At 34.5% G+C, this 26899-nt stretch overlaps 3 protein-coding genes and 1 non-coding gene across 4 annotated transcripts; all 4 read left to right on the plus strand.

Annotated features, from left to right (window-relative positions):
- Positions 1-1023: 1023 nt before the first annotated feature.
- On the plus strand, positions 1024-8816 carry CBG19969 (the record flags this gene model as incomplete). Its single annotated transcript, XM_002633860.1, has 9 exons — positions 1024-1158; positions 1862-1997; positions 2672-2839; positions 3291-3414; positions 3946-4067; positions 4345-4725; positions 7513-7590; positions 7772-7928; positions 8708-8816. 9 exons carry the CDS (start codon positions 1024-1026, stop codon positions 8814-8816), a joined length of 1410 nt encoding a protein of 469 aa, XP_002633906.1.
- Positions 8817-10173: 1357 nt separating this feature from the next.
- On the plus strand, positions 10174-16407 carry CBG19968 (the record flags this gene model as incomplete). The annotated part of the gene is made up of 18 exons (XM_002633859.2): positions 10174-10326; positions 10512-10633; positions 10675-10780; positions 11598-11741; positions 11798-12115; positions 12163-12251; positions 12355-12435; positions 12480-12590; positions 13015-13168; positions 13269-13364; positions 14182-14303; positions 14347-14452; positions 14918-15061; positions 15113-15433; positions 15475-15536; positions 15825-15935; positions 16067-16220; positions 16312-16407. 18 exons carry the CDS (start codon positions 10174-10176, stop codon positions 16405-16407), a joined length of 2490 nt encoding a protein of 829 aa, XP_002633905.2.
- Positions 16408-19547: 3140 nt separating this feature from the next.
- Positions 19548-24962, plus strand: CBG19966 (the record flags this gene model as incomplete). Its single annotated transcript, XM_045235306.1, has 9 exons — positions 19548-19700; positions 20999-21120; positions 21166-21271; positions 21622-21765; positions 21963-22280; positions 22329-22417; positions 22465-22704; positions 22844-22997; positions 24858-24962. The coding sequence occupies 9 exons, from the start codon at positions 19548-19550 to the stop codon at positions 24960-24962; spliced, it is 1431 nt and encodes a 476-aa protein (XP_045096925.1).
- CBG28702 lies at positions 21846-21917 on the plus strand. The gene has a single exon. It is a non-coding gene (tRNA).
- Positions 24963-26899: the final 1937 nt, after the last annotated feature.

Raw genomic sequence — 26899 nt, forward strand, 5'->3', positions numbered from 1 at the left:
TATTTGATTGCATTTGAATTTGAAATCATGATACAATTTCACCGTTTTCAAACTAGAAAAAAAAGCCAAACAACTCAAATGAATACGGAAAAATAAAAAAAGTTTTAGTAATCTTTTTTCTCATAATGAAGCTTTTTAAATGAACTTTGAGCTCAATTAACTTGGTTCCTATGAGATATATTCAAAAACAGTCAACTGATAAAATGTTTGGTTTAATGTCACGAACACATTACCTGTTTACATATTCTGAATATCTCTCATAGGAATTGAAATAATTGATCTCAACAAGCAAGTGTCAATCATTCACAATTTGTTTTACAATTTGTTCGGTTCTGGGAATTTCGATCCCAGTCAAGTCTCTAAATTTCTTGGTTTCATGTCCTTCCACGGCTATACTACCAAAACTTGGGTTTTCACATCAAAAATCGAATGAAACGGTAACACCTGTCAATTCGACCACAATCTGAACTCTGCAGTCAATTCTCCTTGCCTTATAACCCAATTCTGTGTCTTTTCTCCTATCATTTTCCGCCTTATCTTTATCAAATTAAATGCTTCTTTTTTCTACACTTATCATCATTTACAGACTCAAAAAAACTGTGTGCAAAAATTATCGAATTTTTGCCATTTCGTTGAAAACTCTTTTTTCCGGTCATTCTTGTAGAAAATTCCAATTAAGTACAAATTTGAACACAGCCCGCAAAAACACACCAAAAACCCGACGACCTATTTGTTATTGTTGATGTTCTGTTTCTTCGATGTGTCTGCGTCTCTCACCATCTACACACTCTCTCGTTGTCTCTTTTGGACATAAACAGGTGACCAGAGACACATTCCTACTCTTCTACCCGCTCTATTTCTCTATTTCATTCAATTTTATCCCCCTATTTTTCTAGTTTTTTCTTTACTTTTTGATCTAAAAATTGAGAAGAAATCTGATTCTCGATCGTTTCAATTCGTCACTTTTTCTAAATGTCTGGGTTATAGATCTTCGTTATAAAGTGTTCTTCTTCTTCTTTCAGAATGAAAATCAAAAAGTATTTCGGACTGTTGGGAATGGAGATTCCTCTGTTCTTGTATATGCTCGGATCGTATCTCAATTATCCCGTGTTCCAGAATTTGATCTACGAAAAGGAGTGCTTGTTGAAATATGATCAGGTGAGATAAGATGATGATCATTAGTAATTTGAAAATTCTGACTGGAATTCAAGGGAATTCGAAACAGCCAACTCTTGAAATAAAGAAACTAAATATAAAACCCCCATTTTAGCGAAATCAAAGTTATTAAAGTTTCAAAATTCAGAATTTTTGAATTCTTTTGAATCATTTCAGTATCTCGATAGTTGAATCTGGTTGAGTTTTTCAGCAATAAGACTAAATGTTCACATTTTTGAAGTTTATGAATCTTACGGTTTTTAGGTATTCTTACATTAGGACGATATTCCATTATTTAGTTTAGCGTTTACCTGCATTTGAATTAGTTCGAAAAAATACTGTTTGAGGTTTTCGATATTGTTTCCTTTGTTTTTGAAAAGGTGATCTTTTGATTGGAAAAACTGGCTTTCTACACATAACTTTTGAAAAACAAGTTTAGTGTCGGCGTATTCATTCTTCATCTCTTTCAAAACTTTCGGTTTCAAATTCCCTAAATCTGCTGAAATTGTTATCAGAAATGTTCGGAACGTATACGTAGGCACCTCGATTAGAAATTTGGTACCAAGCCAAAGTTGTTAATCAACGCTCAAGCAATTTTGATTTCCGAAAAAAAGGTCAAAAAATGCCAAAACTGACACAGTAAACTTCTAGATCAACGATGCTTCGTCAGCCTTTCCGCCTAGTTTCATTTTTTCTTTCATTCCAGAACATCACATTCTGTCGTAATGTCAGTGCCTACTACGATGACAAGGATATCCAATCAGCATCCAATCATTTCTACTTCATCTCTTCACTGACTCTTCTCTGCCCATCTATTGTGACGACGCTGTTATTGGGAGCTGGTGAGTGAAACTATTCTTCTGCTTCAAATAGATTTTGAAAATTGGGTTGGAGTAAATGAGAACAATGAAAGGAAAATGCCAGTACTTTTGTAATACGTACAGTAGCTATAACAGTTTTTAAAAATTTTACCTATTTTAGTTGAAAGTAGCCAACATGTCTCAAACTGTGTTAGATTTTGCTCGATGAGCATTAAAATTTTAAAGATCATTTAATAAAAAGAGTTTCAATTTTTTTAGTTGACACTTCTTTTGTAAGAATTCATCTAGCGAAATTCTTTTTTTCTTTTGGAAGACCTCAAAATGTTCAGTGTCATCCAAAAAACCTACATTATTTGATATCCGAACTGTGGCTTTTTTCAACTACATCACTGACGCAAAACTATTCGTTCTCCTTCTTATCATTCACTTTTTGACACTTTGTACCAGAACAATTTTCTTGCGGTGTAGACTCAAGGTACAGTACACTTCTGTATACAAAATTTGAATTAGCAAAAACGTTTTTATTTTTTTTTAAGATTTTTATTTGTAAATGTGATGAAACTGGAGTTTTTGAGAATGATTTCCAGTATTTTTTTCCGGTTTCAAAATGTTCTTACATGTAGAATTTTTGATTTTTTACGGATCCTGTTCACTTTGATGTAAGACATATAGTGAAATATTTGACAATTATTCAGCCGCCGACTACAAGAGCATCAAAATTCCTCTAATCATTCCGTACGTTGGATGTATTCTTGGAACAATCAATTATGTCTTTCAATCGTATTTCATCCATACTTCCGTTTATCTTCTTCTTATCAGCGATGCGCTCTTCGGACTTTGTGGTGGCTTTATTGCAATCATATGTGAGTTTTTTCTTTAAAACTTTTGCAGTTTCAGAAATTTTATTTGAAAATATTGGGAACTGATCTGTGTTTTGAACGACATAAACATGGAATGATTTGTAAATTTTGAGCTGTTTTTCAAACTGCAACATATTGTCAGAATAAAAAAAGTGTCAGTCCTTGTTTGCAGACTCAATACAAAAATTAGAGTGTTTTGCACTGAGTCTGCAAACACGCAGCTGACAGTTTTATAATTCCGAAAATAAGTATTTCAGAAAAAATACGAATTTTCCAGCTTGCATTCTACCACCATTGTGTTTCTCGTACTTGTTTCACCCTAAAAACACTTAATCGCGAGCTAATTTATAAAAATTAAAAATTAAAAAAATTCGAACATTTTTCGCGGCCTCAAAAAACCCCCAAATTTACCAAAAATCCCTCATGTATGCTTAGACTAGCATTTTTCTTTCAGCGACAACACTGACATATGGAGTTAAAACGAGTATTCGATACCGTAGTTACCGTATCGCAGGAGTTGAAGGAGCCATTGGAATGGGTGGAACTGTTGGTTACGCGTTGTCTGGAACTGTTAGAGAGTAAGTGGTAATACAAATTACTGTTCCAAATAGAGAGTTTTGGGCAGGTGGTTTTTTAGAAGCAATTGGTGACGACCTTCCTCTTTTAAATTCTGCAAAAAAGCTAGAAACATTTGATACAGCAGAAATTTTAAAATTGAACTGATTTTTCAGTCCCTGCTACTTATTCAAATGACAGGCTGTATTTTTTGTGAAGTTTTGAAATTGTTTTATTTTGTGCAAAAAATGCCGGAAATTTCGAAAAATATATCCAGAAAGAGGACTAGAATGTTTCAGCTTGTCCAAATGAAACCAATTTTGAAAAAAAGAACTAGTTTTCTCTGCGGTTATGTCATTTGAACGGTTGTTTTAGTTTTTCTTTATTTATTTTGAGAATTTATTATTTTTCTGCACCAAAAAGTAGAGAAAAAAAGCAGGCACCACCTTTGGAGCTAATTTCAAATATTCTAGTCAGGAACTGCAATAAGAGATCAATCTTCATTATGCTCACCTGCCAATACAATATGTTTGAAACCGAAAAAAATTTTCCAGGTCATTAGGATATGCAGCCACATTCCTTATCATTCTCGGAGTTCAACTTTGTGCTCTCATCTATCTCCTCTTTAGAGCGAAAGAAATGAAGTATGAATCAACTGGACCCGACGAACACACTTGTGAGTTTACCTTCCTTCATGGTTGAAGGAGGCCAGACATAAAAAAAAGTTTTCCTGGTATTTCGCCTAGAGAACCCCCATAGGGAGTTGAACTCATGCTGGACAGTTCAGGCGTACATCGCCGCTACCGGCTGAGCTACGGGTGCGCGAAGGCGACTGCCGACCGATGGCCTACATAACCGCAGCGCGATTTCGTCCCTCAAACTGTCCCCCAAAATTTTTGCTGTCTGACCCCCCTTTAAACATTTCCCATCGCCATGAAAAGATGGAATTACAGCACTCATCTCAACAACCGGTAAGCAGTTGGTTACTGTAATCCGAGAATTCTATCGAGTCCTTGCCAAATCGCGCCCGTTCCGAGTGATTTTGGCACTCAATCTTTTGGCGTTCGGCGTTGAAATGCTCATATTCTCTGGATTACAAGATATTCAATACTCGTATCTTCGTTATAAATTGGAATGGGGAGACAAGAAATATGGATGGTTTTCTGGACTGTCTTATGGAGTTACTACGTTTGCTGTTATTGTGTTTTATCCGTTGCTTCGTATGAAATTGATGTCGGATGGAATGTTGGCGACGCTTGGATTGTTCTTCAAAATGATTTCATTGTTCATGTTCGCGTTTTTGCAAAATGAGGCAATGGCTTACTCGATTGCAGGTGAGTATCATTTCTTCTTATGAGAGTATCTTCATAAAAGAGACATTTTTAACACTAAACATATCAGAAGTACATATATTTCTTTCAACAAAGTTCCGATATTTCAAAGTTCTTTGTTTCCATAGTCTTTTATTAGATTGTTCGAATTTTGAAGTTTCGGTGCCATTAGAGACGACATAGTTCAGCATTGGTATTACAAATACCTTCATACCTTTATTAGAATAGCCGGCTCTATTGTTCCAAGGTACCACCAGAGGACCCTTCTATTGCAGGAGCCCTTCAATTAGATGGAAATTACGGTATTCTGAAGTTGTCTAACTGATAGTGAGAAAATTTATCTGTTTCCCTAATGTTGTTAAAAAATTATTTATTTCCAAAGCAATTTTTTTCAAATCTTGTTGAGGAACCATAATTGAAGATGTTGGAAAATTTCGTAAAAAGTAGCTTTGGGAATCCAATAGATATACATATTTGTTCCAATTCTGTACTCAACCGAGCGAATCGTAATTAATACAACTTGTAGAGAGTCTAAAATGGTTTTTTCTCGTTTTCTGAAACTTGTTTCGATCACAGGAAAACTGATTTTTTCTAAATTTAAAGGAGGCCAGACATAAAAAAAAGTTTTCCTGATATTTTGCATAGAGAACCCTCATGAGAGGTTGAACTCATGACACACAGGTAGAGGGGGACTGCTGAAAAACTGCTAAATGACAGCTGAAGAGGCGCAAACTGGCGAATGACTGTTAGTTGGCAGCCGAAGGAAAACTGACGGGCCGTCGACGGACAGTCGGGACCCGTTGGAAAACAGACTTGAAGGTTTTCATTGAAAATCATTCAGAAAACAATTTCTCATACCCCCACTAGATTATAGGAAATGACAGAATCTTATTTTCCTAAAATAGGACCACCTCAAAATAGGTTGTTGAACGACTGCTGAATGGCAGTCGAAGAGGCGCTGACTGGTCAATGACCGGTGGTTGGCGGGCCAAATTTCTGCAGAATGGAAAATTTGGTTGAAAAACGATGTTTCTCTTAAAACATGATAAAAGTCATAGAGGGATCTGGGAATCTATAAAATGTGTTATTAGAAGCACTTCTACGAAAATTAGAATCTGAGGCGCGATTAGTGAAAAACGGCTAAATGACAGTCGAAGAGGCGCTGACTGGTGGATGGCGGCTGGAAAAAAACGCTGTAAAACGAATTTCTGAATGTTTCTGGGTATCCATCTAAAAGCATGTTTTCGCATTTTCTGTTAAAATATCGTAACTGGAGTTGTCATTTCGTGATAATAATCCTCCGTTTAAGGTACGTGTTTCCGGTCATACTTTTCCCATTTTCTGAAGAGTTCCGACGAAATTTTTTCTGAAAACGTTGTACAATTTTTTTCTGAAAATGCTGTTTCTTTTTGTTTCTTTTTCTTCAAAAATCTCGACCATTCGTTTTTAATTGCCGTTTTAGATGACGAGTTTCGGAATTTCGGTTCGCAACGACACTCCGAAATCCCGCCTGCGCCTTGTTTAGCGATACAAGACTCAACGAATTTCTCGTCTAATTTTCACAGTTTTTTTCGTTTTTCGAAGTGTTTTCTCATTGAAATTCAGTATTTTTCGCTCAAATTATCTAAATACTGGCATTAGAAAAGCATCAAAAACATTCGCGCACTTTATTTCTCGCGTTTTAGTTGAAAATGCGAAAAAATCGGTGAAAACTCGTTTCGCATGTTTTTGCTTCGGAAAGTAACAAATTTAACGTTGCAGAGGTTTTTTGTGGTGAGTTGGTGAGTTTTTATATGCTCCGAAGCAAAAACTATCGAAATCTCTTAACTTTCTCATTCTGTTGCCGAAAATTCGCCTTGCCGACACTTCGTAAGTTTGATGTTTTGCAAGTGCTATGGAAAGTAACAGCTTTGCAAGGTTCGCGCATGAAAAATTATACGAAAATCTGTTGCTTTTTCTGCTTCCGGTCGGCTTTAAAAATATCACATGCGATATGTCGAACTTTTGAAGTCTCTGCTAAAAATACCGCTAAGCCTTAAACATGTAGAGATTTTTTTATATGCCAGTTTTTTTGGGTGCTCAATTCATCTTACGAACTCATCAATTTTAATTATTCTGAAAGAAAGTCATATAAAAGCGGAAAATACTGTTCAATGAGAGAAATGCTGAGAACCGAAAGAAATTGAAAACAAAAAACGAAGAAGGAAAAAAGAACGAAAGGAACGAGGAAAAAATCTTCGCATTTTGAAATTTGACTTTTTATAAAGTTGGAATTTTGCGAAAACACAAAAAGAAAATCGAAGTTCTGTTCCCTATAAAATGTGTAATTTCTTATGTGTTTTCTCTCATTCTAATCATAAAAATTCAACTTTGAAAAATTTGGAGTTATTTTTTCAATACAATACACAATCCACAGAAACTATTAGTTTAATAAAGAATTATATTGTTTATTACCTGTTTAATGATGAACTGTCAAGAAAGCGCTATCATTTTAGACGGTCCGTCTTCGAAGCGCAAATCGTTGCAGACGGACCGTCGGCGGCGCGCGATTCGACTGCCGACTGTTCGCTTTTCGGCAGTCCGCGCCCGCCAGACGGCCCGTTTTTCGGCAGTCCCCCTCTACCTGTGCAGGCAGCTCAGGGGTACAGCGCCGCTACCGGCTGAGCTACGGGGGCGCGAAGGCGCCTGCCGACCGATGGTCTACATAAGCGCGGTGCGATTTTGTCCCCCGAACTGTCCCCCGAAAGTTTTGCTGTCTCGCCTCCTTTAATAACACAAATCATTTTCCAGTTATCGTCATGTTCAATCGATTTGTCTCTACCGGATTCCGAGCATTTATCTCATCGCTTATTGAAATTCAAGAACAAGGTATGTTTTCTACGCAACCATTGAATTTTTCAAAAATCCAGAAAAATTAGATATCTTTGAAAAATACATATCATTGTAATTATCATTATAACGCTACCACTTTTTATTTGCCTCAAAACACTTGAAAACATTTCGTAACAGAAAACGTTCCTCTGGAAGCCCAAAGCATCCATATTTACAGGTAAAATCTTCTCGGTTATCGCCCTTTTGGAAGGAATCACCACACTAATTGCGACGTCGATTTACAACAATGTCTATCCGAAAACATTGGAATTCTTCCCAGGATTACTGTACCTGATCAGTGCGGCTCTGCTGCTTGTTCCACTTGTTATTGTCAGGTGAGAAAGATGATGCATTGTACTCAACTTCACAGTTTCGCACACAAAATATTAGTTTTTGAATTTTTTCAGATGTCAGTTTGTTATTAATTCTGTTGGAGAAAACTGAAAACTTTCAACTCTAATGAGTAGTGATATGGCTTCAGTTTTGTAGTTGACAATTTTTTGAACAACTTCTTTCAAACGAGATATACTGCTCGAAAATTTAATCACTGAAGTCTTTGGAAGTCTTGGTACTTGATTGTTTTCAAATGGTATATCTCATTTGGATGAATTTGTGCAGAATAAAATTGTTAACTACCAAATTGAAGCTCTTTTTTTGTGTAGTAAACCTAAAAGTTTTCAGGCTCTTTGAACAAAATCTGAAACATTATATTGTCGGAATAAATAAAGTGGGACTCGGTGTTTCATCGGATTTAAGGAGATTTTCATAGAAAATATGATCTCCAAGTGGCGCTAAAACACCACGCCGCACTTGCAAAGCGATGGGCGGAGCGTCGGTGGGGGGGAGGCGGGAATCAAAGTACGCAAACACCGAGTCCCACTTTTTTTCCGACAATAGTGCCAGACGTACACTTTGGCTACTTTCAACGAAAAATAGTTTAAACTGTTTTAAAAACTTGGCCGCTATTGTAGCTATTGGACTACAAAAGTTCTTCCAGAATGATTGTGCTATTGATCTCATATCTTTAGATCCTAACTTTAAATCTATTTGAAACCGAAAAAATATTTTCACCTTCCAGCTCTAGGTAGATTTTCTTACAAAAATATGTTTCCAGCACATCCGACTTCATCGTTCGAAAAACGCCTCCAGAAGTGTCGGAAGGAATTCTGAATAGTCATAACGACGTCATCGACGAAGTCACATCAACAGGCTCAAATTCATAATGTTCTGCTGTTACATCATTTTCCCTCCTAATCAGACCAGAATTGCGGGTTATTTCTGTGTGTGTTTGTTTGTACATAAAACAGATAAATGGATGAAGAATCAAAAAATAAAACACTCTTTTTATTTGTTTTCAACCCATCGTTAATTCGTTTGACAACCAAAACATTCGGCCGCCCTTTTATTCCGTTCGGCAGACTTTGCAGGCATCGTCTGAAAAATAGAAAGGTTTTTAATTTTGCACTGGCGGTCTGTTTTCTTGATCAGCCTTGTGATTGCATTGATCTAATTGGTCCAGGTATCACACTTTTTTCAAAGAGATCTTGAAAAAAATGAACAATAATCATAGATTTTTTTTTCGTTTCACTCTATTTATTTTTTCAGCTTTGGTACTGTACTGTCAAATTATAATTTATTAGAGGACATATGAAAATCGAAAACCGAAATTCAAAAAAAAAACCAATTGAAAAATGTTAAAGTCGGAATTATTCACACAAACATTGTTTTCATGTTTTACAGAGTCAAAATTATCTTCTAGTCTGTAAAATTCAGAGCTCTGGATTGAACAGTGACGGACGATAAACTTGAAGCGCTGTGGAAGAGAAAAACTAGAAAACTACCGTAACCTGAAATTACTTTTATTTTCAGAATTTCATTTCAATTTTCAGTTCATATTATGCTTCTGTTATTTATTCCTGAATAAAAAATTTTTTAAATGGAAAAGAATCAACATGGGGATTGAAAAAAATCAAGAAAAAAACCGGGAAACAATGTTATTTTCCGATTACAGTAGTTTTCGTTGTGAGACAGCAATATTAGTTAAACAAGTGGAACAGCAATATTAGTTAAACAACAATACAACTACAAAGTTTCGAGAAAACTTCCAAACGTTTTTTGGTCCCTAAACTTAATTCCTTTGAACTCTTCCATTCAACTTTTCAGTCTCATGAAACAAAATTGTGCTAATTTGTTCAAAAACTTCAAGGAAATGAAATTTTTTATCGTCCGAATTCGTTTTCTGTTCTTTCCAAAGAAGTAGAAAAAGAAAAAAAGAGAGATGTACCACCACCATGTGAATTTATCACTTTAATATCTTTGTTCTTTAGATACAAAAGGAAACTTGTTTTCCTTTTTTTCGTCTTCTACAGATTTTTGACCTAATTCATTGATTTTTATTAATAAATGTAACTTTTTAAATAGACATCGGTGATTTATCTATTTTGTATGTACACTTGTAAAAAAATTGGAAAATGCTTAACTGATGAAATATACTCAGTGGTTACCCTTGTAAAATTTTAGTTTACATTTGTTTTGAAAAAGTTAGAATGCTTGAATCTGTAATTTTTTCAGCGAAAAATAATGCTGCGACTTTGGGGAAATTATTTTCGAATCATCATAGTGCTCATGAGTTTTTTGTGCTTGGTTTCTGTATGCTCGAATTATATAATCATAAATTTCACATTCATTTGTATGAAGGACGATTTCAGTGTAACGATTGATGATAGGAATGGGGTGAGTCTTCATTTTACTCAAAAATTGAAAGTCCACCAAATTGAAAAATTTCATCTTCATTTTGAAACATTTTATTTTTTTAAACAAATTCAAACTCGAGTTTCTCTGTCTATAACGGAAATAAGGTTTTTTTTTAATGAATTGAAGGAAAAATAAATTTTAAAAATACAATAAAATATTTTCAGACTCTCAAAAGCATCTATGACTACAGTCCTACTGAAAAGAAGTACATTTTATGGGCAGTCGCGTTTGGAACCATGATCGGAACGTTTCCCATTAATTTTCTCTATGTTAGATATGGAGCCAGGTACCTCTTAAGCGAAAACAACTGAAATATTGGATTCTCAGAATTCCATTCTTCTCGGCTGGAGTTTTATCAGCAATCACAACGGCCTTGACACCATGGGCTGCAGGACAGTCCATGTGGATTTTTGTGGCGTTGAGATTTATGCAGGTTGGTTTCTAATGAACTAATTTTGTAAATTCTAAAACTATTCGTAAGTTGTTTAGAAGATTATGAATAGTTGAAAAACCTTTAAAAATGAAACATCTGAAACTGGGAAAAATAACATTTCTAATTTTCAAAAAAAAAATTGATAATTCCCAATAGTTGTATGATTTCTAAGAAAGCCCTTCAGTTTTGAATTCCAGAAAAATTACCATTTCAGCTGTTTCAGATTTGTTAAAGTTTTAAATGGAACAAATGATAAAGGTGCCCATGCTACCGAAAAGTATCTTTTTGCGTATATATTCGCTGAAAAATTCCCAAATAGTTTTCGTTCAGAGAAGTTTTTTTTGAAGTATACTCGCATAAAAATTAAGAAAAAATGTAAAAAAAAAGAAAATCTGTAAAAACCGCTTCAATAGACAGTAAAAGTCGTTCATGTCGTTTCTGTCCATTTTTGGGGATTACCAGAAGATTCTCAAAATATTTTTCGAATTCCCGCCAGGACGGAAAATTACCCGAATTTCTACATCCCTTTTTACAGGTGGCGAGGAATTCTCATTTCTGGCTGGAATTCGAAAAAAAATTGAGAACTTTTTAGAAGTATCCAGAAATGGACAGAAATGACTATAGATGAGTTTGGTTTTGCTTTTCTGGTCAGTCAGTTTTCGATAAGTTTGGGTGAAAATTTAATACATTCACTAGTTCAAGAAACATCGAAAAATGGGTCCAAAAAGTTTACAAGCACTCAAGTCGATAGTAAAATAGTTTTGATAAAATAATATGTGTCATGTAAAATTAATGAAACATAATCCTAACATTCCAGGGAGTCGCTTATTCTGCAGATTTCGCTGCCATCGGAATCGTCATCTCAAAATGGGCGCCTCTAAACGAAACTGCGATTTTCATAGCTACTCTGACATCTTTCACCTCCATTGCTTCAATTATAACAAATGGTGTCACTGGACTGGTAAGCATTTTTTTTTTCCAGGAACTCCATTTATCAAAAACCTTGATTATTTTCAGATCTGTGACAGTGCACTTGGCTGGAAATGGAGTTTCTATCTGCATGCAGGTGCTTGCTTCTTTGTTTTTACAATTTGGGTTCTGATCTACAAAGACGATCCGACATTCCACACATGTGTCAGTGTTAGAGAACTCGGGAAAATCCAGAAAAACAAATCAGAGGCTCATATCAAGGATGGAATGAAGGTTCCGTACAAGGAAATATTCACCAGTCCAGTTGTGCTTACAGTATGGCTATGTGCATTTACGGAGCTCTCAACATTGATTCTAATTGCCACGTATGCTCCAATTTATTTCAGAAGTGTGCTGAAATTTGATGTAAGTCAAAAGACAGTTTAAAAGACAATGAAAAATTTAAATTTCAGATTAAAATAATTGGATTCTATCTTGGAATCATGACCGCAATCCACCTCCCATTCAGATTTGTTTGCGCATTTTTGAGTGATAAAATGAGGTTGGCTACACAAAAATTCCCCGTTTTAAGTAGCCAATAAATTTGGGCGTTACTTTGTAAATGATTTGTAAATGAATGATCGACCGTAAGTAATTCCTTTCAGTTGTATCTCTGAAATCGCAAAGATCCACATCTTCAACACTTTGGCAGTTGGATTCGTTGGAATATCTTTCATAGTTTTTGGGTGTAGTATTTGTTTCATATACTCAAAAAAAAAAAGAATTTCAGATATATTCCAGCCGAACACAATATCTCTGCTGTGGTATGCTTGGCGATTCTAGAATGTTTCATCAGTTTCAATAGTGGAGGATTTTATAAATGTGGAACGTTGCATTCAAGGTAAAAATAAAAACATAATTTCCGGTTTCAACGAAATGATAGAGTAGGAATATCTTCATTTTATTCGTTACTGAAAAGGCCCTTCCATACTTTTTATTTTGATCCAATTTATCTCGGCTCGTGTACAAGATATCAAGAAGTAATCAACTGATAAAGTTTTCATTACAGTTTAAATACATTCTATCAGTTAATCGCTTCTTGATATATTTTACAAAAACCGAGATAAATTCAGATGAAATTGTAAAGGTTTTGTTGTTATTGGATTTGCCATATTTCTCGATTTCAATGGAATAACAAATTAGAATCTAACTCAATGCTGGCATTGGTTTTGTTCCTCAATTGTATTTTTGCTGGTTTTAAAATGTTTAGTTTCTAGGTGAATCACTAGTAACACTCATGACAATGACACTCCTAAACTTTCCAGACAATTCGCCTCTACCGTAATCTCGGCTATCCAATTTACCAAGTGTATTTCTCTATTCTCCGGTCCCGCTCTTGTCGCATTTTTTGTCTCCGACGAATCGAGTCAAACCCAATGGAGTCATGTATTCATGACACTTGCTGGATGCTCATTCTTTGTAAGTTACCGGTTTCATGAATTTCGTATTCGACAGAATTAGATTTATGAGATAATACGATTTTTCTTTCAAGGAGAATAATAATTCTACACATTTTCAGGCCAACATTCTGTCCTTCATATTTTTCACCGATAAACCAGCAAAATGGACAGAATACGATGGAAGTGTTGTGAAATATTCAAAAAAGGAAGAGGATGTTAAATTTTAGAAAACAGAACTATTATTATTTACGGTTTTCTTTTCAACTTTTATAACTTCAATATCTACAATTTCCGAAACTACAATATATCCGATTGAGGACTGGGATCAAATTCCATAGAACCAAACATTTTGTAATAGAAAAAATATATTGATATTATGTATTGTCACAATGAATTCTATAAAAATCAAAACTTAAAGATTACATTTTTCTGGAACATTTGATACAAACAGAGCATAACAATCGTTTCGTCAATTGTTCGATGAAAACCATATAAAAGAAAGAAAATGACATAAGAAAAGTTTTTTTTAATTACTGTTTCGTTTCTAACACTTTTTAGATCTGAGGCCGTATTCATGAAATTTACTTTTGTAAATCATTTACTCTCAAAAAATCAACTGAATCATGTACCAAAAGGTAAATGGAAGTTGATTTTTGAGAGAAAATTATTTACAAAAGTAAATGTTCATGAATACAGCCCTGAGTTTTTTCAAGTGTTTTTCGTATGTTATAGGACTTTAAGACAAATGTTCCGGCTCTGGGGAAATTATTTTCGGATCATCATAGTGGTCACCAGTTTCTTGTGTCTGGTTTCGATTTGCTCAAACCATTCAATTATCAATTTGACGTTTATCTGTATGAAAGAAGATTTCAGCATGACGACTACAACTGAAAATGGGGTAAAATTTTTTGAAATTTTTTTTCAATTACCAGCCTGTTTGTCGCGCCTCTGGCGCTCAAAACGGATCGCTGGTGCAAAAATAAAAACTAAGTGTAAACAATTAAAACTCTCTGAAACACAAACGTTTTTCAGACGCTCAAAAGCGCCTATGACTTCAACCAGACTCAAAAAACCTATATTAATTGGGCTGTAGGATTTGGCACTTTTCTTGGAACATTTCCCATGAACTACCTTTTTGTTCGAATTGGAGCCAGGTACCGAAATTTCAAACGACGAACCAGATTGTTGGATTTTCAGAATCCCTTTTTTCTCCGCTGGGTTTCTGTCAGCAGTTGCTACTGGGTTAACACCTTTTGTCGCCGGACAATCAATGTGGATTTTTGTGGCGTTGAGGTTTTTACAGGTAGGTTTATGAAGAATCACCGTTGCATTGAGAAATAATAAGAGATAACTCTTGAAATGAAATATCTGGAACCGGAAAATATTCTAATTTGAAAACTTTGATAATTTTCAAAGGTTAAAGGATTTTGAGGTAGCTTACAATTTTGGAGTAATCCTATTCTGAATTCTAGATTCGTATTAATTTTCTACTAGTTTTTTCACTCGAATTGAAGAAGTGGGCCGAGGTACGAAGCTCTACCGAACAGTTACCTAATTAACAACCATATTAGCACATGTGGCTTCGATATGATCACTTATTACGTTACCACCTCGTTCTGGTTATCATTTTTCTTTGATTTCCAACTTAAATACAAAGATCATGAAACATATATTTTCTTAAAACATTGATCATTCTATAGATCACTACTGAACACTGACCATTACTCTCTCTCCCTATCAATGATAGGCTATCATTAATCATTTTCAGGGAGTCGCCTATTCAGCGGATTTCGCCACCATTGGAATCGTCATTTCTAAATGGGCACCTCTTAACGAGACTGCTATTTTCATAGCAATTCTTACTTCGTTCACTTCTATTTCTTCAATTATTACCAGTGGAGTGAGCGGAGTGGTAAGAATCTGAACCAAGTGGTAAGATCCAAACCAATCCCCAATTTTTCAGCTATGCGCCAGTAGCACTTTTGGCTGGAAATGGAGCTTCTACCTTCACGCTGTTTCTGGATTTATCCTCTTTATTATCTGGTTTTTTCAATACAAAGATGATCCAACACTACACAAAAGTGTCAGCTCAAAAGAGCTCTTCAAAATTCAAAAGAACAAATCGGAAGCCCATATAAAGGATAACAAAATAGTTCCATATTTCAAGATCTTCACAAGTCCAGTTATTCTGACAGTCTGGTTTTGTGCATTCACAGAATTGTCTACTTTTATTTTGATTTCTCAATATGCACCTGCTTATTTCCGAGAAGTTTTGGGATTTGATGTAAGAAAAATTTTAGTTCTTCTAAATTCTTAAATGTTCAGATTGTCACAATTGGACTACTGAACGGAATCATGACAGGAATTCACATCCCATTCCGATTTGTGTGCGCATTCTTGAGTGATAAAATTAGGTTGGTTATACAACATTTGCAGTTTTAAGAAGTCAATAAATTTGAGAGTTTACTTTTAAAATTGATCATCATTCATCAGTCCCTCTCACAACCAGCTGCAACTCTGAAATATTTTTTAATCGATTATGTTTTTGCAGTTTTATCTCGGAAATCACTAAAATCCACATCTTCAACACTCTGGCAGTTGGGTGCGTTGGAATATCTTTTATAGTTTTTGGGTCAGTTTTCTTTTCAATTCTAAATTTTGGCTGAAATTTTCAGATTCATCCCAGCGAAGCATAACATAATGGCAGTTGTTTGTTTGGGGATTTTGGAATGTTTTATGAGTTTCAATAGTGGAGGATTCTATAAATGTGCAACTCTGCATGCGAGGTTTGTGACAGAAGCTTTAAATAATATTTCTGTTTCAGTTTTGGATTTTTGGGGGTTGTTAAGTAACATCGTTCTGATCAAATTTTGTTGCGCTTCATTTTTTTCATAAAGTAAGTTTTAACATATTCCAGACAATTCTCATCTACCGTAATTTCGGCAATTCAATTCTCAAAATGCATTGCTTTGATCACCGGACCAGCTCTTGTCAACTTGTTTGTCTCTGATGAATCAAACCAATCTCAATGGAGTCATGTCTTCATGACACTTTCTGCGACTACTTTTTTGGTAAGTTACCGCAATTAGTGTTTTACTTATTTTCTAATGTACCAGTTTGATACTTTGCCTTCAAATTGAACATAATAATGAGCACTTTCAGGCCAATATTCTTTCATTCGTTTATTTCACGGATCAACCAGCAGAGTGGACCGAAGAATCAAAGTATTCGAAGAAGGAGCAGGATGTTAATTGTTAGATTATTTTAGAAGTTATCGAATTTCCTACGAGTCTAGAATGTATATAATTTGACACCGATAATTCAGAATGAACGGATTTTTTAGAAATTGCAATCATCTTTAAGATCAATAAAAGAAATCTCAAAAACCTTATTTGAAGTGACAGTGAAACCGAAATATTTTTTCTTATACCAAATGAGTACAGATAGTAATAAAATGCTTTAACTTTTGTATGCAGAGTGTGATTTTCGTCAGGATCAGAACATTTTTCTGTTTCAGAATCAAAGTGTTATTTCGAACAATTCTACGATATGCGTTTCGCAGTTGCCCGGTTTCGGAAAGTTGTATTTTTAAACACACTGTCTGCATTTGTCTAATAGAACCAAGACACGGATTAACATTTTGCATTCGTTTATCAAATATGTCAATTTTTTGAAACCGCAAATCTTTTTCTATAGTTTTCGATTTCCACGAACCCATCCGAATCAAACTGTATGCACCTAAATCAAAACTTCTGGATTTTTTCGAAAAATTGTATTTCAAAACACACACCGTTTATATGTATCTCAAAGAGTTTAATCAGCCAAGTGACCAATCAGAATTTTTCCGTTATGCTCAAGTATGTCAATTTTTTGAAACCGAAAAACTTCAAATTCCACAAATCCATCAAAATCAAACTATATGCACCCAAATCAAAATTTCTGTCAGTTCTCGAGTCACATGAATGTGTGACCTGCAAGGCGAACAACATAAAACTATTGTTATACCATGCAATTCTATTGCCAATTATGTCGTCGGTGCGAATAGATCAGGCGGAAACACCGTGTACTAAGTTTGTGGTATTTGGTTTTCAGTCAGTATCCTGATTATCAGTCAGTGTTTTTGTCGATTATGAATTACTCACAAATGTTGTTTTCACGAAACAGTAGCAGTTTTTGATAAAACTTGCCTATGAATCAACCAATTAAGTAGCGATACTATAAAGGTATAAACCCAAATGTTGTCCACAGCCTGAAGATTAAATGTTCTGTATCATCTATTTTTCCATCGTTCCAGAAAATTAACATTTCAGAGCGAATGAAAAAAGGCTCAGTGAGCGACATCGTCTATTGTATTCTATATTCCCGTATTTCAAGAAATCTAAAACTGAGTTTTTGAACTATAGATCGGTTAATTCGAAATGTGAAAGCTCTAACATCTTTTCCAAGTCACAAGGCATTTGTTCAAATAAAAGAAAATATGGCCCATGTTGAAAAATGTTTCCCATTGTTTTAAAGTTGCCACCCACTACTTCAACAATTTCAAAAAATCGCTGTAAAATTTTTGATCTTTAAAAAAGTCGATGACGAAAACCGAATCGAAATGTGAAGCGCGATTTGACCTGATTGGTCAAATCAAACATACGTCAAAACTGATTAATGTAAAGTGATCATCACGTTATTCAAAAAAACTGTGTTTCATATAAGAGGAAGTTCTTGAATGGAGAGATAGAGATAGAGACGAGAACGATCAAACATTGTAGACTGGAGTTTTCTAAAAGTTGTATCATTTCTTATGGTTTTTATTATGTTTTAAAGTACTTCATACTCATCAGACAAGCATACTAAAATTTCAAGACAAGTTTTTTTAAAAATAACACTTTGAAACTGTAAAAACATTTTTACTGTTTTTTTGATTTTCAGTTATAGCTAACTTTAGTTTAGGTTAATTTATTTTTAATGAAATAGCCGTATCGTTAGACGTTACCGTATAACCTGTATTAGGCCAAATTGAACCAATATTATTTTTTTAGTGTGTAAGATATCAAAAAGTCGGCAACTGATAATTTTTTATTGAAATATCACCAACTTTTTATTAGTTGACAGATTTTTTATTTCTCTTATAGGAACCGAGATAAATTCGGTTAAAGTTTGACAGTTGGGGACCTCTTTCTGGTTTTACCTTTTTCACGAAAATACAAAAAGGTACCGTACTTGCTCTGATAGAAACCCACCCTATACGTCTACTTTGAGCTCAATTATATCGGCTCCTATGAGAGATATCGAATATTTGTCAACTGATAAAATGTTTGTCATAATATCACCAATATATTATCTTTTGGCAGATTTTGGATTTCTCTTATAGGAGCCGAGATAATTAAGATTAAATTGTACATACAAAATGGCCTTCCTTTAGAGTGCTTGCGGTAGATTGCTCACCTATTAATTTCCATCAAAAGAAATTTTTGATATCTCTTATTGGAACCGAGATAATTGAGCTCACAGTGCAATAGGGTGGGCTTATGTTATCGAAAAGTTTTGAAACTTCAAGAAAATCAAAGAATTCTGAACTTGAGTTTAATGAGAAACACTATCAAATTACCCGAATCCTTGTAGTTCAATTTTTATTTTCCCACAAATAAACTATACGCTATCACTATTTTAATTGGAAAGAAAATAAAGTAGGAAACTTGAAACATAAATTTATGATTTTTTTAAAATCAATATTTTTGATAATTTGAAATATATGTCTATCACATGAAGACGTAGCAGACAACAGAGAAATACTAGAAACCCGTTCTTCTTCATTTTCTCAAAATCAAATATTCAAAAACCGAAGAAGCTTCACTTTTAAGTATCTCGTTTTCCAATCTTTTTATTTTCTTCTAGAACCTTCGACCCAATTTCTACAAAAATAGAAACAAACAGATCACTGTAAAATACAACCAAAGGCCAATTAAATACGTCATTTTCTCTTCTAGTTAATAACATCTGTTATGAGATAGATAAAAATGAAAAAAATATATAAGAAAAATATGATAGAGATACCATTATCACAAAGTTTTACGATAAAAGAAAAAAAATGAAAATCGTCGGAAAAGAGATCGAGACTGAACTTTATATCGAAGTCCCTTGTCTGATCGAATTTGTTTTAAAAATTAAGGGAAATCGAGAGAACTGTTGTTTCCATTTAAATGGAATTAGAAAATTTCCATTTATCATTTCTCGGTTTTTGTCATTTATACGATGTTAGAAACTCGTTTCCTCTCTCTTTTTATGTTCTCTGATTCTTTGTTTCTTATTATGAGGATTACATAATTTATTATCTCTCTATCATATGTTTTCTATTTCTCTCTTTCGTTTTCTGTGAAATTCGAAATCTTATTTTTTTAGATTCAAAAATGATTAATCGATTATGGGGAAACTATTTTCGAGTCGTCATTGTGCTTGTCAGTTTTATGTGTCTCGTTTCTGTATGCTCAAATTATATCATCATAAATTTCACATTCATTTGTATGAAGGACGATTTCAGTGAGACGAAAATTTGGAATGGGGTGAGTCTTTCTATATTTTTCAAGAGGAAATTTTGAGAAAGATACCGCTAAACCTACTGTTACAGTAACCAATTATTTATGGAGAAAAAAAATTCAAAAATTCAATAACGACCATATTCCGGCATAGTCGAAACTGAACTTTTTGCAAAATTCTACCGTTACAGTAACCTAACAAAGTTATTACTGATTTGAGAGGTTGTTAACCAACCGCTTAATACAAATAAACAGACACACAGACAGACAACATTCATCTACGTGATTCTTCGTCTGATTACGTATGTACCTTATTTGCATGTGACTACCGATTGATATTCATTAATATGTCAAGTGGATTTATTGACTTCTTGAGAACCTATAGCTTGTGGACTAGTTTCAGATTAGAAAAACGTTGGCATTATCTGCAAAGTACCCTATTGTGAAAAACCACGAAACTAGAAATTTTTGATTCTCACGACTTTTGATTAGAGAATAAAAAATCAGAATTGGAGCTAGAATTGAAATTTTGTTTCAGACGATCCAGCTCATTACCAAAAACAGTGTTCCAATGTTCATATATACGTAGTCCATGACACTGTAAAAACTAGTTTTTATCATCAAAAAAATTTCCACTTCAAGTTTTTTTCCAGGTCCAGAGAGACTGAAAAATCGTTTTTGAATTGGAGAAATTATCCAAAAAAAACTGTTTCGAGCATTTTTATAAGTTGGGACAATTTTCCAGGCAAAAACAATTCAATTCTCAAGGAACCAATATTTTATCGATATAGCCAAGAAATAACAGCAATTTTTCAGTACCGATATATCTCGAAAAACAGTACCGATATATCTCGAAAAATCCCATAAAATTCAAATTTAAAATTGGAATGTTCGAGTCCGCGATCAGTGGGCGCAAATTTCAACTTTTGGTGTTTATTCAGGGTTTTTTTGATTTTCAGCCGCCTTTTTTGCTAAAGTCAACAAAAACTGAGAATTTCCACAGATTTCCGGAATAGAAAAATCTTTAAAAACGCATTTAATCAAATGCTTTTTATTCACTTTATGGCTGCTTTTGATTATATCATGAAATGATTTCTCAAAAATCTTAAAGCAATAAAAGATCAGTGGATTATGGCATTACCATCGCTGTCTTGAATAATTACTTCAGTTCTGAATGTTCAGAAACAGATATTTTTAGTCAATGAAAATAGGAAAAACAAAGACAACCTGTTTTCCGTCAAAATATTTGAATAACTTTAAACCTTATCTCCTACTTGAAACAGTAATTTGAAAAAAATTTCCCATCGTCCCAATTTCGCTTTCAGACCATCAAAAGCGCATATGATTACACTCCAATCGAAAAGAAACACATTCTATGGGCGGTCGCATTTGGTACAATTGTTGGCATATTCCCCATGAACATGTTGTATGTCAGATGTGGAGCCAGGTAAGCATGGAAATTGGATATTCAGATGAAACGTGTTTTCTTCAGATTAGCATTTTTCTCGGCGGGAGTTTTGTCAGCAATCACCACAGGATTGACACCGTGGGCAGCTAGTCAATCGATTTGGGCTCTGGTGGCTTTCAGGTTTTTACAAGTGTGTCCGGTTGAAAACTGTTAAAAATTTAAAAATAAAAATCGGAAAAAAAGTAATTTTGGAAATTTTTAATTTAAACTTTTTAACGGTCTCCGTCTGGATTTAACCACCGTAAAACCTGTATTATAAGGGCATGTTACCAATTTACTCTCTTTCAAGCTCATGTGGCGTCGACATGAACACTTATTACGCATCAGCTCTTTTGAACGAATCATTTTACTTTTGATTTCCAACTTTAATACAAAGATCATGAAACAGATATTTTGATGAAACGTTGATTGATCATTCCATAGATCACTACTGAACACTTACCATTACCCCTCTCTCTCTCTATCATTAATCATTTTCAGGGAGTCGCCTATTCAGCGGATTTCGCCGCCATTGGAATCGTCATCTCAAAATGGGCGCCTCTCGACGAAACGGCCGTTTTCATCTCTACTCTCACCTCTTTCACCTCTATCTCGTCCATCATTACAAACGGAGTCAGCGGAGTGGTGAGTCAAAGAGACGGAGAGAGAAAGACGAGCGGGGAGCGCTTGCCTTGTCTTGCCCCTCGCCTCCCCTCTCTCCCGTCGGTTCCATGGTGTAGCGGTTAGCACTCAGGACTCTGAATCCTGCGACCCGAGTTCAAATCTCGGTGGGACCTATGTCTTTTTGCAGTTTTTTGAAATAATGTTTTGTGGTTTTTTAGATTTGTGAGAGTCATTTGGGGTGGAAATGGAGCTTCTACTTTCATGCTGCTGCATGTCTCGCTGTGTTCATCATCTGGGCATTGGTCTACAAAGATGATCCAACTTTACACAAAAGTGTCAGCGCCAAAGAGCTCGGAAAAATTCAGAGAAACAAATCCGAATCTCACATCAAGGATGACATGGAAATCCCATATGTCAAAATTTTCACAAGTCCAGTTGTGCTTACAGTATGGCTATGTGCATTTACGGAGCTTTCAACATTGATTCTAATTGCCACTTATGCTCCAATTTATTTCAGAAGTGTCCTAGGATTTGATGTAAGTGAAAATATAGTTTTAAAATATAACAAATAATTTAAATTTCAGATCAAAATAATCGGATTCTACCTGGGACTCATGTTGGCGATTCATCTTCCATTCCGATTTGTTTGCGCATTTTTGAGTGACAAAACTAAGTAAGTCGGTTTTTTTTTCGCCTAGACCACAACACAAAAAATTACAGATGCATCTCCGAAATCTCAAAAATCCACATTTTCAACACTTTAGCCGTTGGATGTGTTGGAATATCTTTCATCGTTTTTAGGCAAGTTTCACAGACACAACCATCCTCAAAATCTGAAATGTTTTCCAGTCAAATCCCAGCAGAGCACAATATATCTGCAGTTGTGTGTTTGGCAGTTTTGGAGTGTTTCACCAGTTTCAACTGTGGAGGATTCTATAAATGTGGAACACTGCACGCGAGGTTTGTCTCTTTTTTTCAAAAAAAATTATGTTTCACAAAATTGTCAAAAAGGCTAACATCTTTTCAAAAGTTTGATATTTTAGATGGTTCGTAAAATAACTATCCAAACTGTCTTATACAACAAAGTAAAATTTTCCAGGCAATTCTCATCAATTGTAATCTCAGCAATCCAGTTCACAAAATGCATTTCTTTATTCTCGGGACCGGCTCTTGTCGCATTTTTTGTGACAGATGAAACGAATCAAATACAGTGGAGTTATGTGTTTTTCGTGTTAGCCGGATTCACTTTCTTGGTAAGTTAGGTTTTTAGAAACTTCAAGTTTTTTTACTGTATCAAAGTGTTGTCAATAACATCGAGAATCTACTGTCAACAATTTGTTTGGGCTAAGATCGAGCTTACTCGGAAAACCCTATTCGGAAATTCGAATATCCGATTTTTTCTCGAGTTGTTTTGTACCAGTCGGTTTACGCCCCTTCGGGGCTAAACCTCCTGGCCACCTGTTACAGTACCCGTAATCTTATAAAATATTTCGTTACTTTTGTTCAGGGTCTGTGGAAATTCAGAAATTCAGAGCTTCAGAAATTCCTAACTCTGTAACTCAGAATTAAAATATTTTGGGATTCCGCAAATTAAAATACTCAGAATTTTTTTTAGAGATGAGTGAATACGAATGTTCAAAAGTTCAGACCTAAAGGCTTCAACAGTTCAGACCTACTGTTCAAAAGTTCAGACCTACCGGCCTAAAGCTTTGTGTCCAGTTATATCTATGATCTTCTGCTCATCCGAAATCCGAAATCCCCGAAAAATGCCGTTAAGAGCGAAAAATTTTCAAAAAAAAGTTGCTAGGAGAGACGAGGATTTGAATTCCCGCGCAGTGATAAACCTAGACCACGGCGCCTGACAGCCGTTTTTTCAAGTGACCGACAGTAGTTTTTTTACGTTTTTTACCTGCCGGACATGAATACCGAAAAAATTCGGAAAATTTTCCATGTAAGAAAGGCGCTATGATGCCGTGGCCTAGGTTTCTCACTGCGCGGGAATTCAAATCCTTTTTTTTTCAACGCCGTTTTTCGGGGATTTAGGATTTTTTTTTGAATTTTTTCGCAATAATATTTCGGAAATACATACTTTTTGAAACATTTTAAGGCAATAAAAATTTTTGGTCGGAGTCCCCCTTTAAACTTTGGATAATTCCGAACAAAATTGTTCCACTGATGTATGATAATTTAAGAGTCATTCCATTTGACCAATGAATCTTGAGTCTTTATGAAAATCTAGAAATTCGCATTTTTTGGCAGTATTCGTGATAATAAGACGAAGTTTCAAGCTCGTTCACTTCTCTGCTTTTGAAACAAAAAATAGGAGAACTTCAAATTTTCTGAAAAAAAATCTGTTTCGACAAACTTTCAAATCTTGCGTCATCCGTTTATATCCTCATTAGGTTGACAAATTGTTCATGGCAAAAAACTGAAATGTACTTTTCGGAATTATTTTGAAAATTTTAATTCAAAAAAATCTGTTCGAACAAATTGCCAAAACCACTATTTTTTATTAAAAATTTCCGTTGTACTTTTTTAAAGAAATTGTATTTTCCTGGGGGAATTATATGAAAACAGAGAAAATGTTTTATTCCCTGTCAAGTTTCGGATAGTTTAGAATAAAACTCTTTTATTACAAGAAATCTGTCTCGACATTTTGTGCAACTCATTTTTTTCTAACTATTGACAATGTGAGTTTTGTAACTGCACTATAAATAAATTTTAAAAATCGAAACAAAAAAGCGGAGAATGGATCAAAGTCTACGAACAGTATTATGAACTTTTTGCAATAAAATATTCTGTGGATTTTTAAAAAATCAGAGAGAAATGTTGTTGTTTCTTGATAAATTTCGGGTGATTCAAAAAAAATGTTTCACAAAACTATAATAGTTAGGTTCATTCATTCCACCAATTCAGTGTTAGCACTACATTTTTCCTGTTTTCTAAAGTTAAAAAAATTGAAAAAATTGGAAATTCCAGCAGTATTCACTGTGTTGGAGTCCGAATTTCGAAAACATGAGAAGCTATCTTTATTTGAATTTCAATAATTTTGAAAATTTCTACTGGATAGTCATTAATTTTTATTTGTAACCTTAAAATGTACCCCTTTTCAGGCGAATATTCTCTCCTTCATTTTCTTTACGGATCAACCAGCAAAATGGACGGAAGACGGAGGCGTTGTGAAGTATTCAAAGGAGAAGGAAATCGTGAAAATCTAGAATCCCTCTTTTGCTCTTTCTCGTTTTCCATCTCCTTCTTCTTCTTCATCCCATCCAATTCAACTAATGAGAAGAAAGAATCTTCTTCTTCTTTGCTATAAGAATCCCAATGTTTTTCTACGAATAGATAGAAGAGTAACCGAGCAAAATGAGTCAATTCCCTCTTCTTTTTCTCTCTTATGCATTTATCATTTTTTTCAAACACTAGCATATTCTTCTTTTCTTACGCTCCTTCTTTTTCTTCTTTTTCCTTTTTCTAGATTCTCCTTTATTATTTTTTGCCCCCGTGAGAAACAAACTCTCACTAGATCGTCTTCTCTTTCTTCACGTGATTATCATAGTTGATGAGTGTAGAAGAATACGTTGATGAGACACAAAAAACCGCCCCCTCTTCTCAAAAAATCAACAAAAAAGGACTTTGCTTTTTTGTACGTCATGTAGATTGTCTAAAGTCCATCTGAGTACTTTTTCTCTCTTTTTAAATGTTGAAACTACGGGTTCTAAAGTGTTCATTTTCCATGTTTTACATTTTTCACTGTTGCACAATATTGATAAACGTTTCATTGAGATACCGCTATTTCTTTCAAACAATTCACAAAAAAAATGTTGGTCCACTTTTCCTGATACCGTGTTGCTTATCACAGCAATGCAAGTACAGTATATTCTTTCACTACTGAGCGCGTTTACGTTGTATTTTGGAAAATTTGCCCTGTTGCCTAAAAAATTTGCCAAACTACCTCGATTCCTTTTAAAGATCAAAAAGTGGTCATTTGATAAAATATTGGTGCTATTATGATAAAAAATTTAACAGTCGACAAATTTTTGATCGCTCACAGAAAGTGAGATATTCGAGCTCAAACTTGACGCTTTGTCTAGACTTCTTTCGGAGGAAATACGGTATTTGGATTTGTTCAATTTAAAATAGTTGTTTTAAGTCTTGAAAAAGTTCGATTTGTCTGAAAATTCCAGAGTGTATTAAACAGAATGAGATCTTCAGTTTTGAAATTGGCAGATCTGTACGAAACCATACAAAGCTAGAAAAGCAGTTTGAAAATATCACCATTTTCACTTCAATGCTAATTTTCTACATTTTTGGAATTTTTTTCGGCTACAGACTGCATTACTCCCCAGAAAATAAGTTTATTTTATGTTTAGTGTAACCTGGATCTTTCAGCGATGGCAAAATATTGGAATATTTGACTATTCTCCACTGAAAGAATCAGTACAACATTATGGCACCATTTGGTTTGGTACTGTAGCTCTCTAGTAAGGAGTCTCTACTGATGCCAGGAATGATTCGTTTCGATTCCAAAAATTTGGTTTTTTTCAGTTTCATATTGAATGAAAGTTTGAATCAGAATTAGTGCTTATTGCCGGACATACTAATGAAACATCACTAAAATTTGCTTTCAGTTAGTATCAAAAGTTCATTTGAATAATGTACAATCAATAGTCTCTTAACAATGAGTAATTTATATATATAGAACTTGCTCTTGAATACTTCTTGCTGAAACAGTAACTTTTTGAAAGTTTTTTGGATATTCCCTCTTTTTAGCATACATGTGGATGGCCGGGCCGGCCATCCTTGCTTCAAAACCTTCGGCCCGGCCCGGCCCGCTCAGCCCGCTCAGCCCGCCCAGAATAAATTTTCGAAAATTTTACTTCTCAAATGTGCCAAAATATTTGTTATAGCACAAATATTAATCCAAATGCATACAACCATCCGAAAAAGTCAATTTAATTTAATTTTTAGTAGAAAAAATCAAAATTTATTAAGCCAAAGATGAAAATTTTTTCTAATTACGACCTCAAATCATTTTTTTCACAGAATCAGCCTCTAGTGTGGATTTTCATTTATTAAGAAGAAAATAAATACTTTATTAAGAAGAAAATAAATACATTCGCTCTAAAATTTCGAAATTTTCCAAAAGCGGGCC

This window comes from Caenorhabditis briggsae, assembly GCF_000004555.2.
Source record: "Caenorhabditis briggsae complete genome, chrIV, whole genome shotgun sequence".
NCBI classification, from domain to species: Eukaryota; Metazoa; Nematoda; class Chromadorea; order Rhabditida; family Rhabditidae; genus Caenorhabditis; species Caenorhabditis briggsae.